The 15,447-nt window shown below is 43.0% G+C and overlaps 1 protein-coding gene across 1 annotated transcript; it reads left to right on the forward strand.

The window, feature by feature from the left end:
- Positions 1 to 1,330: 1,330 nt before the first annotated feature.
- LOC122112349 (golgin subfamily A member 2-like) lies at positions 1,331 to 3,739 on the forward strand. The gene has a single exon (XM_042685123.1). It carries the CDS (start codon positions 1,331 to 1,333, stop codon positions 3,737 to 3,739), a length of 2,409 nt encoding a protein of 802 aa, XP_042541057.1.
- Positions 3,740 to 15,447: the final 11,708 nt, after the last annotated feature.

Genomic DNA, 15,447 nt, shown 5'->3' on the forward strand with positions numbered 1-15,447 from the left:
CCTACTTCAGAAGGTCCAAAGGCAAATTTGGTTCCATCTGGAGATGTTTCTGTGGGGAAAGGTTCAGTGGATCTGGAGCAGGACTGAGAAACTCAGGGAACCCTGAGGATGCAGAAATGACATCAGCATCTGGGCTGGCAGAGGACCAGCAGCACAGAGTAGGAGTCCAGACTGGACCAAATCCAACCAGGACAGGAGATCATCAGATAAGGAAACAGCATCAGGGCCTCTGGAGGAAGTGGAGCCCAGACATTTTGGAAGAAGAACTGCATAGAGTTAGAGGAGAGGTACCTTGCAGTTGGTTTCTAATAGACTAACTTACAGAGCAGAGTTGTGAGGTGTCAGGAGAGAAGGTGTAAAATGACAGGCTGTACCCTGCTGTACCTTCCTAACTCACACACTCAGCCTGGAAAGAAAGGCTTCTAGGACAGTGGGACCACTGTCACTGGAGGAAAAGGAACACTAGCTGGAGAGCAAACTCATAGGACTGCTAAGGTAACGATATTTCTGTGAATTTCTATGATGGAGAATTACACATTGAAGGTAAAGCTGCATTGCTGCCCTGAGACATGCCCCTGTGTTCCCCGGGGAAGCATGGTTAGGTCAACTCTCCTCAGATTCAATTGGAGCCCAGAGGCTGGAAGACTCTAGATGGGCCACCTGGATGAGGAACCTCGGAGGAAGTGGAGAGAGGAACTTAGGAGAAAAGGACTGCATGGAGTTTCATGAGAGGAGGCACTCTCAGTGATTTGTATGAAGTGAAAATACAAGGCAGAGCTGTGAGGCATCAGAAAAAGATCTCTACATGGTGAAATGTCCCCTACTGCCAATTCCTCCACCAACTCCTCAACTCTGAGCAGAAGGATATATAGGACAATGGGAGGGGATCAGTAGAACAGAAGAGTCAAAGACACCATCTACAGAGCAGCTTCTTAGAACCACTAGGTATTTTTAATTCTGTCATGAAGAATGACACATTGCATGCAAAGCTGCAGCAATAGTAACAAAATATGTCCCCATCTCCCACAAGTGAGCAAGGTTGGGGCAAGTGTTGCCCACAGCCTACACTGGAACTCCAGCAGTTCCTCCTGGCTTTAGGAGAAGAAAGGAGGCCACCCCCCTGTCTGGCCTTGTTCTCACTGACCAATGGGGTGAGAGACTTGGCCACACCCACATTCTATGCTGCCTAGCACTGCCCTGGAATTCTCCCTCTGGTTCACACCACAGCTAGGAGTTATTGGAGGTGGTAGTGCTTGGTGACTGATCAGTAAGTGTATTTGTTTGAATCCTTGTTAATTGCCCCCACACACCTTCCCGTCCCACCCCTGCCATGTCTGAAAACCAGAGACAACAACAACTAGCTGCCGCCAGGAAACAACTTGGACAATATCGTGAGAGAAACAGCCTCACGTGTCCTGCAGGAGCCAACAACATACAGCCTCAAATCCACAGAGCATCTGAGACCAATCCTGTGGATAAGCCACTTGAAGAGGCCCTCCAAGACCACAATGCTCCGGTAATGGCAGATCAATCTCCATTCCCTCCCAGTGTCCCTTCCCCTCATCCTCTTACAAGCAACACAGCATCAGTTGAAGACCATGATGCTGAATTCGGCCTGAACAGTACGGCCGGACTCGAGAACCTGAAACAACTGTCTGAAAAGCTTATGAGCTTTGTGTCTGACACCACACTCCAGGACGACAGGGATCATCTCCCATGTTCTGAAATGATGGAGGATCTGGAAGAGCTATACGAAGGGCTGGCAGAAGCCCTGGACACCTGCTGTAAATCCAACTTACAACTCACCAAGAAGGTGAAACTATTGGACAAAAAAAACAGAGAAAGTCTGAATCAATTACACCAACAAAAAGCCAACCAGCAAAACTTACTGCAAGAAAACAACGAGCTAAGAAAACACCTGCAGCTCCATAAGCAAACCATTCAAATTCTAGAAGCAGAAAAGAACCATTTGCACACAGACCTGGCCCAGCTACAGCAGGTAGTCGCTGATAAATCATGGGAGATGCAGAGTCTTACCAACAGCCTGCAGTCTTCCCAAACGCGAGTGGCAGAGCTAGAGGCTGTCCTTTCTTCCATGACCACTCAGCAGGAGGAGGAAAAGGAGCACTCTAGGGAGCTCAGGAGGCAGACAGACAGCCTCCAAGAGGAACTGAGAAAAACCAACAAGACCATCCAAGAACTACAGGAGTACAACTCCACATTGGAAGAACGTCTTCAAGCAACCAGAGAACAAGGAATGGAGGAGCTCCAAAAGGAGCTAGCAACATCAACCGTACTCCCTTTAAAGTGTTCTGGCCCTTTGGCACACCAAGTCAATCCTCAGGATTTGCCACAGGCCATTGAAGACAAAGCACAACTGGAGACCCAAGTAGGGTCACTGAAAGAGGAGCTGGAGAACATGGCCAGACAGCTTCAAGCACAGCTGGACCTCAATAAGACCTTAAGTCAACAAAAACTCCAGCAGGAAGAGCAGCTGCTGGCCCTAGAGCTGGCCTCCAAGATGTGCAATGAGCAGGCAGTAGCTCGCCGGGATCAATTATTAGAGACCCTGACCCACAATCGAAACACCATAAGAGAGAACCAGCACTTCAGGAACCAGCTGGCCCAACTGCAAGATGGCTTGGGAAAGCTCAGCAGTCACAACACCCAGCTGACCAGCACCTTGCAGGGAGAGCAGCAAACAAAGAAACATCTGGCCAAGCAGCTGGAGCAGCTGCAGCAGGAGGTGCTGCAGGGCAGGAGGGAAATCCAGTCAGTCAACCAGAATTTGCAGCAGACCCAGGAGCAGCTCACAGCTACCATGCAGCAGAACCAGCAGCTGCAGGCTCAGGTGAGTCTCCTGGCTGTCCCTGCAGGAAGTGAAATAGAAGGGACAAAGGATGATGAGGCCGCCAGGCTCACCCTCACCATCCCTGACAATGTTGAGAGCAGAGAAGACATCATTGCTTTTGTCGCTCAGGCTCAAACCTCAGCTGAAGCAGAGAGGGCCCGGCTGGGGCACCAACTGAGGCAGCAGAAATTGCGCTGCCAATGCCTGGCTCAACTCGCAGCCCTGAACCACACCAGGCCTGAGCAGGAGGCCCTAGCCCCACACAGTGGGGGGGACTCTATTTCTCAGGAAATACAGGGTATCATGCAGAAGATAGAAAACCTTGCAAGGTTTTTCAAGGAAGACCTTCGTGTCAAAACATTCGTAAAAGAGCAAGTGGAAGACCTTGAACTCCTCTTCATGCAGCTCAGAGGAGAGCTGGACAGCATCCCAGACGATGCTGCTTTCTATGGCAGACATCTGAAGGCGCTGGAGAAGCAACAGCGGGAGAAGGAGCAATACATCGCCCAGCTCGACCGGGACACACAACAGATGGCACTGGAGCTGCAGGATCTACTGTTGCAACTGGAGCAGGGAAAATCTCAGGCAGCCTCTCAGAGCCCACCTGGGAAACCCACCTCAGGCCCCACAGGCCCCCAAGAAGCTGCCTCAGCCTGTGCTGACGATTTCGAAGATATAGACATCAATGAAGATGAGGACACTGCAGCAGGAGGGACACGGGAGGCTTCACTCCTGGAGAAGCCCAGTGTGCAGCGCATAGTACCAGTGCTGCCTGACTTTGAACAAATGAGGAAGGAGGAGGAAGCAGCAGCAGGCCTGGGCAGCCAGTTCATCCCTTTTCACTACCGGCCTGCTAAGGATGACCCGCTAGACATCTTCGTCATCTAAGAGCATTCTTGCTCAAGCCCTCAGGAATGGTGCCAACATTCTGCCGTTCCCCATATTCTGTCACCCCAGTTCTCTCCATCCCTGACCCTTCACTCTATCCCTCCACTTCTTCTTATCATTCCTTCCCACTTTCCCTTTTTGCATTACCCTTGGAAGGTCGGACCCCTGGTGTAACACTAACAGACCCTGTGCCACCTTGGCAAAACTGAGACAGACTTGAGGCAGTCCTGCTCAATGGGAAGAGCTGGGGTCATGCAGTGAGCACACTGCCTCTCCAGAGGTGCTGGGGACCTTTCTCCAAATTAGACACTCTGGATAAGAAGGTGGAGGCCACATTTTGTCTTGGCCTTTGCACAGATTGATGGGCTCACTTGCAGGGTGAGAGTTTCCTTGGGCAGGACAGTCCTGCATTCAATAGGGCACATATAACATATATTGTGGGACTGAATTTCTTTTGATCGGGATGACAATGAAGCCGGGAACTTGCCCAGATCAGCTCCTATCTTCTTTTTACACCTGGATCAGTTGGCAGAGCAGGCCATCCTCCTTGGGTTCCATCCTATTCCAGGCATCTCAGGGCACCACACCAGGCAGCATTCATTCAGATCCAGTGAAAATTGAGAAGCAAATGAAGGACCTACACAGAGGAAGTGGATGGGATATGCAACATAGAACATGAGAGAAATCACTTGACATACGAAGGACACAGAAAAGGGTTATTAGAGGAGCAAACACAGATGAGCTTGGGCTTTTTGACCGTTTGAATTTGTTTAATATGTTTTAAGCTCATAGAGTTACACTATATTGCATGACAGAGTCATTAGCAGTTTTCAAAGTGTGCTGGATTTTAACTAATAGTGCGAAATTTTACTGCTTGTAACATAAAGGCCACAGTTTAGCTGCTGATTTCAGGAAACAATTGTAACCAAAAAAAGAATAAAGGTTGTAATAAAGCTGAAATTGTGGGGCTCAAAAATTTCAGCTTTATTACAACCTTTTTTTCTTTTTCTTTGTTTTAATCCAGCGCAATTTGAAAACTTCTAATGACTCTGTCATGCAATGTAGTGTAACTCTCTGAGCTCGTACCATCCTATAATAAAACATAATAAACAAATTCAAACGGTCAAGAAGCCCAAGTTCATCTGTAACCATTTGCTCCTCTAGTATTCAAATGTTTTGCTTTTTCTCCCTTTTGGTGCAATTGTTTCTAACATATTTACAGGATGATTTCTATGTTGTTTTGTATGTCCCTCCCCCACGATATAACCCATGCTTTCACTGTATTTGATGGTGGTGTAATTTGTGGAGGGGAAGGGAAAAAACAATCATTTAAGTAGGGATACAGGTGGACCCACTGCAACAATGAGATGGACAAGTCATGTGGAAAAACGAACTTCGTGACTTTGGTGGAGGGGAAGATCGGGTGCAGGGAGGGGGAGAGTATGGGAAGGGGAAACAAAGAAAAGGCTTGATAAGAAATGTCCTCCTTTTCTTACCCAGGTAATTGTAACTCCTCTGTATGGTATTTTCACAATAATAATAATGAAAAAAACCGCTGAAATTTTCACAAACTTGACTGATCTGGTTTTCTTAGACTGTCATTCACAATGTTCATTTGCATAATAAAACAGAATAGTACATTCTCAGATAATTGCTTATGGTCAATTTTATATCAAACTTTTTGAAGCTAAATTGCGTTTTTTCCCCACAATTTTAATGCACTATATGTTGGGCTTTAGAGTTTTCTCCTTTTAAATTCATGTCTTTTGCAAAAACAAGCTAAGTAGCCATGTACAGTGCCCGTGTCTATAATACTATCTTGCAGGATGAATATATTCATTGAATCGTGGTCAATGCCAGCCTTGGCAAAAAGCAAGACCCTATCTCAACAAATGAGTCAGCTTGGTATTTCCCAACCATATGGTTCCTTTCTGGACAGATTTGAGACATATCTAAAAAAGAACTAAGCAAAGTAGGTTAGATTGTGTGTCAAATGGATGCAATGCTATCCACAATCCATAGGGGGCTAAATTCAATCCTAAATACAGCGTACATAGATATCTTTTACCTTGGAAAAACCAAATCGTTTAAATACGGATACAGGTGGACACATTACAACAATGAGATGTACTAGTTCTTATGTTGAAAAACGAACTTCACGACTTTGGGGGGGGGGGAGGTGGGAAGGGGGCGACGGTGGTGGGTATAGGGGGTGTGGGAGATGGGAACGGATGGGAAGGGGAAACAAAGGAAGAGGAGGCAACAATGCTTGATGAGAAATGTACTCATTCCCTTGCCCCTCTGTACGGTATTTTCAAAATAAAACATATTGGAACAGTAGTGCTAAGAAGCAAGCATGATATATTGTATGTGGGGAGAGGACATAGAAGGAGGGAGGTTGGGAGAGAAAGTGGGTATCTAAGAGCAAGAAAAGGAAAAGTTAAACTTTAATATTATAAAATGGTGTTGCCAAGGTTACATTCCTGTTTTTTCAGCTGAGGTACTGATCCTTGGCTGTACCACTTCCTTCTTTCCTTCCTTCCATCCTTCCTTCCTTCCTTCCTCCTTCCTTCTTTCCAACTTCCTTGCTCTTCTTTTTTGCTTGTTTACCTTCTTGCTTGATTGCTTACTTGCCTTCTTTTTCCTGTCTTTCTTTCCTTCTTTCTTTCTTTCTTTTTCTCTCCTTTCTTTCTTTCTTTCTTTCTTTCTTTCTTTCTTTCTTTCTTTCTTTCTTTCTTTCTTTCTTTCTTTCCTTTCTTCTGCTTTTCTTTCCTTCCACCTGCCTTCCTTCCTTCCATCTTTCTTTTCCCTCTCTTCCCTTTTGCTCCTACTGAGATCTCAATATCAGAACCGAATAAACTGCAAGGACGAGTTTGAAAGTTTAGAAATTTTGTGGAAAAAAGTCAAAACTAGTCACATAAACAGTAACAACTACTTTCTTAGGGTGCCAGGGAAGCAGTAAACAGGAACTCCATACTGGCCACACAAAGTGCTTTGTACCACGGAAAAGCTCCAACACCCAAGAAATCCAGACTTGCTCCCTAGCCCCACATAAGCAAGGAGAAATGCAGCTAACTAGTCTTATGATACACCTATGCCACGTCTCAGGGCCTCACTGACTTCGCAGGTCTCATCCTTGCCAGGGGCAGTTATAACCCAACTCCCAGAAAACCACTGCACGTTGCACAAGTGGCTCTGTGTGGCAATCATGCCCAAGGAAGTTGAATCTCAGTCCCAGGGCTCCTATTCCACTTCCCAGTAGGCAAGTCCAATTGGCAATTTCAGACCTAAAGGGATAGTTCTCCCCACATTTGTGTAGGATTGGAATTGAAACAGAAGCACTGACACAAACAGCAGCCTTACAGACTTTCTGTACTGCACTTTATCTTAGGTCTCTGCCAGGACATACACCACATGCAGAGGGAGATCTAGGAGACACAAACTCCCTCTTCCACTAGAACTGCAAGCTATCAAAAGGCACATCACTGAGCTGGGAAGGTGGCTCAGTGGTAGAGCGCTTGCCTTGCATGCATGAGGCCCCGGGTTCAATTCCCCAGAACCACATAAGCAAAAAGAAAAAAAAGCCAGAAGTGGCACTGTGGCTCAAGTGGTAGAGCGCTACCCTTGAGCTGAAGAACTGAGGGCCAGCGCCCAGGCCCAGAGTTCAGGCCCCACAACTGGACCTAAAAAAAACTAAAAAAAAAAAAAAAAAAAGTCACATCACTGAGTGGAACTTGACACTGGAAATACATACCATCTTGAGGAGAGAACTTAGTGGACAACAAATGATCACTTCAACAAAGCCAGAATACTCACTGCCTCAAGACTCTGGTAGTAAGTGTCTGTTTGTGTGTGTGGGGCTCAGTCTTTGATTTGGATTTTGAGTTGTTCTCATGTTTTCTTCTGGGATTGAAGGCTAGTACTTTTTGTTTTTTGTTACGTTTTGTGCTTGATTTTTTAGCTCTTCTTTTCTATTCCATTTTTTCTTTTTTCCTTTAATCTCCCTTTCCTACCCCATTGCTTTTTCTGGTAATCTACTCCACCTTAACTTTCTCTTACCCTAGGGCCTTCATCTTTTCTTTTTATACTTAATCCCTTCTATCACCAATTTCCTTACAAGTGAACTCGATACCCACACTGAGCATCTCATTTCCTGTCTTACAGTCTCTATATCTCTACCCTCACCATCACATCCCCCAATAGTTTAGGTCGAATTTCTACATGGCTATACAAAAATCCAGCTGTGGTATATACAGCAAGAATAGAAGTAGGTATAGCTATTGGTGGTATCCACTGTATGTAGAGGTTTAATTCAATCTTTATTTGTAGAAGTTATTTTAGGTGAGAATCATTTTCACACCAAATACCTCATTAAACCACAAAACATTTAATCCATTGAGAATACGAAGAATACCACCAGGAAGAATTCATGAAATTCCCATCAGGAAGATGTCAGGAATCTAAAGGCCAGTATACTAAAAGGGTCTTCAGATGAGTGAAGCCTAACACAGAAATACTCAGAAATATAAAAATAAACATAAACTCCTCCAGAAAACAGCAATGGCACAGAAAAGGTAAAAGAAACTTCATACACAAGGCTCAAAGTACTGTTGATAAAATGTTTAATGGAATGAAAGAGTATCTCTACAAGGAACAACATAAACATAATGGCAATACCTTTAGAAAAACAAAAGCATTTTATAGATACACAGTTTAAATGCTATATGGGGCTGGGCACTGGTGGCTCAAGCCTGTAATCCTAACTACTCAGGAGGCTGAGATCTGAGAAAAATGGTTCAAAGCCAGTATGGGCAGAAAAGTACAGGAGCCAGTGAGGATTTGGGGGTGGGGGATCAATGAGGACAAGGAAGGGAGAGGAGTCAGTGAAGACATAGGGGGAGCAGTCATTGAGGACATTCTGGCTGGAGTCATTGAGCATGTGGAGGGGAGAGGAGTCAGTGAGGACATTGGGGGAGGGGTCAGTGAGGACATAGGGGATGGAACCAGTGAGGACATCAGAGGTGGAGTCAGAGAGGGCAGAGGGGGCAGAGGTAGTGAGGGTATAAGGGCAGGAGTTAGTTAAGGTATGTGGGGAGGAGTCAGTGAGGACATGGATGGGATGGAACCAGGGAGGACATGGAGGGTGGAGTCAGTGAGGATGTAGAGGGCAGAATTAGTGAGGACATAGGGGTCAGAGTCAGTGAGGATGTGGAGGGGATAGGAGTCAGGAAGGACATGGGAGGCAGAGTCAGTGAAGATGTGGGGGGAGAAGTCAGTGAGGACATGGGGGGCAGAGGCAGTGAAGATGTGGAGGGGAGAGGAGTCCAGTGAAGCCGTAGGTGGAGGAGTCAGTGAGGATGTATATACAAGATGTAGAACACCAGAATCAAATACAGTGAAAACAGGGGTTACAGCATGGGGGAAGAACTTACAAAAAAACCAAACTAACAGTGGTAGAAGCGCTTGCCTTGCATGCCTGAGGCCCAGGGTTTGATTCCTCAGCACCACATAAGCAAAAGGAAAAAAGCCGGAAGTGGTGCTGTGGCTCAAGTGTTGGAGCGCTAGCCTTGAGCTGAAGAGCTGAGGGACAGCGCCCAGGCCCAGAGTTCAGGCCCCACGACCAGACCCCTCCCCCCCAAAAACAAAAAAAAAACAAAAAAAACATATTTATAAGATGATTTCTTTGTTGCTTTGTATGTCCCTCCACCATGGTCTAACCCCTGTTTTCATTTTATTTAATGTTGGTATAATTTGGGGAGGGGAAGGGGAAAAATACATTGTTTAAAGAGGGATACAGGTGGACCCATTGCAACAATGACATGTATAAGTCCTTATGTGGAAAAAGGCTTTACAACTTTGGCTCAGTGCAGGTGAGGGGGGCGGGGGTGAGGGGGGGAAATGGGAAGAGATGGTAAAGGGAAACAAAGGAGGAGGCAACAATGCTTGATAAGAAATGTACTCATTACCTTGCTCATGTAATTGTAACCCCTCTGTATGGTACTGTCACAATAAATATATATATATAATAAAAATTTAAATTAAAAAAGAAAGGAATCACATAGTGCATTAAAAGTACATTTTAAAAATAGCAAGAAATGGCTGGGAAGGTGGCTCAGTGGTAGAGTGCTTGCCTTGCATGCATGAGGCCCTGAGTTCGATTCCTCAGCACCACATAAGCAAAAAAAAAAAAAAAGCCGGAAGTGGGGCTATGGCTTGAGCTGAAGCCTTGAGCTGAAGAGCTGAAGGACAGCGCCCAGGCCCAGAGTTCAGGCACCACGACCGGCCCCCCCCCCCAAAAAAAAAGCAAGCAAGAAAAAAACCCTTGTGTCCCTGTCTTGGGGTGGAGTTTTCTTAACATTATCTAATGTGGTCATATGGACATGGCCTCAGTCACTGCAAACAAGGGAAATCATGGGACTTATGTTTCTGGCTTACTTCACTTAATGTAACTTTTTCCAAGTTTTTCCATTTCCTAACAAATAGGGCAATATCATTCTTTCTGATGGAGACGTAGAATTCCACTGTGTGTATATATATATATATATATACCATATTTTCTTGATCCATTCATCTACTGAGGGCTCTGGGTTGGTTCCATATCTTAGCTATGGTGAATAATGCTGCGATAAACATGGTTGTGCTGGTAGCTTTGGTATTGTCTTGTTTGTGATTATTTGGGTAAATGCTCAAAAGTGGGATTGCTGGGTCATAGGGGAGCTCTATGTGGAGTCTTCTGAAGAAGTTCCATACTGCTTTCCAAAATGGTTGAACAAGTTTACACTCCCACCAACAATGCAGTAGGGGTCCCTTTTTCCACATCCTCTTGAATATTTGTTGTTATTAGATTTCTTGATTAGAGCCATTATGCCTGGGATGAGGTGGAATCTCAGTGTTGTCTGGATTTACATTTCTTTTATGGCGAGATAAGTTGAGCATTTCTTCATGTGTCTATTGGCCATTCTTATTTCCTCACCACAATCAAACATGTTTCATTTCAGGGACACAAAGCTGGCTCAACAAATGCAAATCAATTAATATAATTCATCACATCAACAGGAGCAGCTATAAGAACAACATGATTATCTCAATAGATGCAGAAAAATCATTTGACAAGATCCAACACCACTTTATGATGAAAGGTCTGGAAAAACTAGGAATCCATGGAATATTCCTCAATATAATAAAGGCAGTGTATGACAAGCTTACAGCCAGCATTTTACTTAATGGCGAAAAGTTAAAGCCATTTCCTCTCAATTCAGGAATGAGACAAGGATGTTCCCCCCTCTCTTCACTCCTCTTCAACCTAGTATTAGAATGCCTAGCTAGGGCAGTAAGACAAGATGCAAACATGAAGGACATGCAAATTGGGAAACAGGAAGTAAAACTCTCCCTCTTTGCAGATGACATGATCTTATATTTAAAGAACCCCATGGACTCCACTACCAAGTTACTTGAGCTGATCAGAAACTTTGGCAAAGTAGCAGGGTATAAAACTTGCCCTCAGAAATCAATGGCTTTCCTGTATGCCAATAATGAAAGAGCGGGGCTGAAATCAGGAAATCGACTCCTTTTGTAATAGCCGCACAAAAAAATAAAATAATTAGGAGTTAACAAAAGAGGTAAAGCACCTCTATCATGAAAACTTTAAAAACCTGAAGAAGGAAATTAAAGCAGAACTAAGCAAGTGGAAAAACCTCCCATGCTCCTTGATTGCGAGGATTAACATCATGAAGAAGGCAATACTGCCAAAGGCTATCTACAAATTCAATGCAATACCTATCAATATCCCAACTTCATTCTTCAATGAAATAGAAGAAGCCATCCAAAAATTCATATGGAACAAAAAAAGACCCCAATAGCAAAAACAATCCTTAGTAGAAAGAACAGCGCTGGAGGAATAACAATTACAAACTTCAAACTCTACTACAAAGCCATAGCAATCAAAACAGCTTGGTATTGGCACAAGAACAGACTTCAGGACCAATAGAATAGGACTGAAGACCCACAAATGAACCCACAGACCTAAAGCCACGTAATCTTTGACAAGGGAGCTAAAGAAATAGAAAGGATAAAAAACAGCCTTTTTAGTAAATGGTGCTGGAAAAATTGGTTAAGCACTTGTAGAAAACGAAAGCTAAAACTGTATATATCACCCGGCACCAGAATAAACTCCAAATGGATCAAAGACCTCAAAATAAAAGCAGACTACCTGAAAACATTGCAGGAAGAAATCGGAAAAACTCTAGGGCTCTTTGGTACAGACACAAATTTTCTTAATAGAGACCCAGAAAAAACAAATCAAAGAAAGTTTGGACAAATGGGATTGCATGAAACTGCAGAGTTTCTACATGGCAAAGGACATAGCTAACAAGATCGACAGAAAGCCCACGGACTGGGAGAAGATCTTCACTAGCCATACAACAGACAAGGGTCTCATATCTAAAATATACTAAGAACTCAACAAACTAAATCTCACAACAACAAACCCTCAAATAAACAACTGCCCTATAAATTAGTGGGCTAAAGACTTAAAGAGAACATGAGGATATTTTAATAAAAGAATTTATACAACTAAATGAAACATGTCAGGTTGGCACATGGCAATGCATTATTAGGTTGAAAAAAGTTTATTAGAATGGTGTTTTCAAAGACTGTTTACATTAGTTTTTAATTCAGTATTGCAAGGGACTTAAATTTGGTTGATTTGTGCTTAAGGACATTTCCTTCCATTTAATGAATACCATCTTCTGCCACTGGATGGCAACAATGGCTCAAAAACAAAGAAATTTTACAAACTGCCTAGCAATCAGGAAGGTCCCATGGAAAGGACACTTGAAAAAGCTGCAAACAGATAACTATTGAACCACGATCTACTATTTAAACCCCAAACCATGGCATGAAATTTCAGGACACAGAACATACACAGGAAGCAGTTATGGAAACAATCTGTCTTCCATTTAATAATGTAGAGGTAATACTGATTATGGTCTCTACACTACAATAAAAAACTGACCTAAATAGTGAATTCATTCACAAATGAATAAGCACTTGTCTTTTTCCAGAACTGCTATTTGAGCTTGGGGCCTTATACTTGCTAGGCAAATGCTCTACCTACCACTTGGACCACATTCACAGCCCCACCCGCCCCCCTTTTTTTTGACTTAATGATTTTTCTGGGTAAAGTCTCTCTCTCTCTCTTTTCCACCTGGTGTTAACTTTGCACCTCAGTCCTCTTACACAAGGATTACATATACCTTGATTATAGGCAAACATGCCACCACCTCAAACTTGTTGATTTACGAGGAATATTCTTTGCTCAGACTAATCACAAACTATGATCCTCCCAATATCCATGTCCTAAGTAGCTGAGTCTATAGGCATGAGTCACCACACCTAGCCCTATGTTGTACATCAACATTTAAAGAAAGCTATTTGTTCTGAATGACTTTAGAGTGGGGTTAATGTCTTTAGCATCTTATTATCCTATATACCCACAATATCAACTGGTACTTAAAAATAGTCGATAATTTTTATTGACATGAAAGTACCTGTACATATATTATACAGATATATAAATTATGCAGTCAACATCATTGGGTAGCCATGTTTGCAAGGTTTGTTCAATCACTAAATGGAAGTCTCAAGGAGTTGCCATCTATCAGTCACACAATAAGAGTGTTAGTTTCTCATGACTGTAACAAAATACTGAGCTCATAAATCAAAATGAAATAGGTTACTTTTGCCTCACAGTTTTGGAAATGTCAGGGGGAAATTGGTTGACCTCATTGCTTTAACCCTGTGAGGAGGCAGTGTATCATGCCAGAAGCGCATGGCAGATAAACACTGCTTACTTCTTGCCAGGAAGCAATGGGAGAAGCAAAAAGGAACCCAGGCTCCAAAAATTATCTAATCCCAATGACCTAAAAACCTCCCACAAGATTCTACCCCTCAGAGTTTTTAGTATCTCCCAGTAATTTCACCTGTGAGGCCAATCATTTTTTTTTTTAATTTTATTTTATTTGTGAACATACTGTACAGAGGGGTTACAATTACATGGGCAGGATAATGCATACATTTCTTACCAAGCATTGCAGCCTCCTCCTTTGTTTACCCTTCACATCCCTTCCCAGCCTCCCCCCTCCCAATCCCAATCCTTCCCCGCCTCCCCCCCCCCCCCGACTTTGTAAAGCTCGTTTTGGACATGACAACTTGTACTTCTCATTGTTGCAACAGGTCCACCTGTATCCTTAAATGACTTGTTTTTCCCCATCTCCTCCACAAGTTATACTGACATCAAATATAGTGAAAGCAGGGGTTATACTGTGGGAGAGGGACATACAAAGCAACAAGGAAGTAATCTTGTAAATGCGTTAGAAACACATGCATGAAAGAAAAAAAACATTAAAATACATATCTAAGGGTTCATTCTCTTAACATCACATTATCTGACCTTTTCCACTTCACTCACACATATACTAGATATTGCAAATAAGGGAAACCATGGGACCTATGTTTCTTTGGGCCTGGTTTACTTCACTTAATATAATTTTTTCCAAGTTTTTCCATTTCCTAACAAATGGGAGGCCAATCATTTTAATACATGGTTTGGGGGAGACATGTACAAGATCCAAACTTACAGCACTAAGTTCAGAGAACTGAAATCTGAACAATACCAGGTGATTGCCCCAGGAAAGTGACATTTTAATGGAATGGGAGACTTATAAAGATATAATGTCAAAAGACACTGAAAAGATATAAATATGCACACTGCTAGCAGAGAACAGGAAACACAAATAGTAAATTCCAATATGAAGCAGGTCTTAACAGTAGTCTCCAGAAAAAAATCATTGGGATGTTTTCCATCTTGTTCATGTAAGTCAAAATAGTCAAGTCTCTCATCAGTCAGCAACATAAAACACTGATACCATAGAGCATTTCTCAGAGAAAAGCTTGAATTAGAGGTCATGTGTTTCCTATTAAATTCAGATTAATGACAGTAGGATTCCAAGAGATTTTAAGAGTGTTGAGAGACATAATCTATCTAGTCTTTTTTGAAAACGGAACAGTTTTGCTGCACAAGATGAGGCCCTTTCATCCCAAGGAAGGAGCCCTGGGGTTCTTCTGGTAATTCCTCCTGCATTGCTCTACTGAGTCAAGGCTTCTGCTAAAGCTCTACGCAGAGACCACCATCCTGTCATCCCTTTGATATCCAAGACAGATTGGTGATGGCAGCCTTTGGTGATCTGTACGTAGGATTGAATGGTGGAAAGACTTACTGTCCTCTTTTATTATTATTATTATTGTAAAGGTGATATACAGAGGGATTACAGTTACATAAGTCAAGTAATGAGTACATTTCTTTTTGAACAGTGGTAGAGTGCTAGCCTTGAACACAAAGAGGCTCAGGGTCTGCTCCCAAGCCCTGAGTTCAAATCCCACAAGCAGTAAAATAATAATAATAATAATAATAGTAGTAGTAGTAGTAGAAATAATAATAAAGGTTATAATAATATAATAATACAACAAAATAGTATTATGATTATTATTATAGTTCTTGGCCTCTTAATGCCATTTCAACTCACACATAGCAGCTTTCAATGGTTTTGATTTCTGTGAGTACTACTTTCTGTCAGGCACTTACATTGTTTATTTGGTTCTGTTGGTAAACACTGGAACATGTTCTTATATTCATCACACAAAGAAAGAAC

The sequence above is a fragment of the Dipodomys spectabilis genome, unplaced genomic scaffold (assembly GCF_019054845.1).
Source record: "Dipodomys spectabilis isolate Male_0828 unplaced genomic scaffold, ASM1905484v1 ptg000094l, whole genome shotgun sequence".
In the NCBI taxonomy this organism is placed as follows: domain Eukaryota; kingdom Metazoa; phylum Chordata; class Mammalia; order Rodentia; family Heteromyidae; genus Dipodomys; species Dipodomys spectabilis.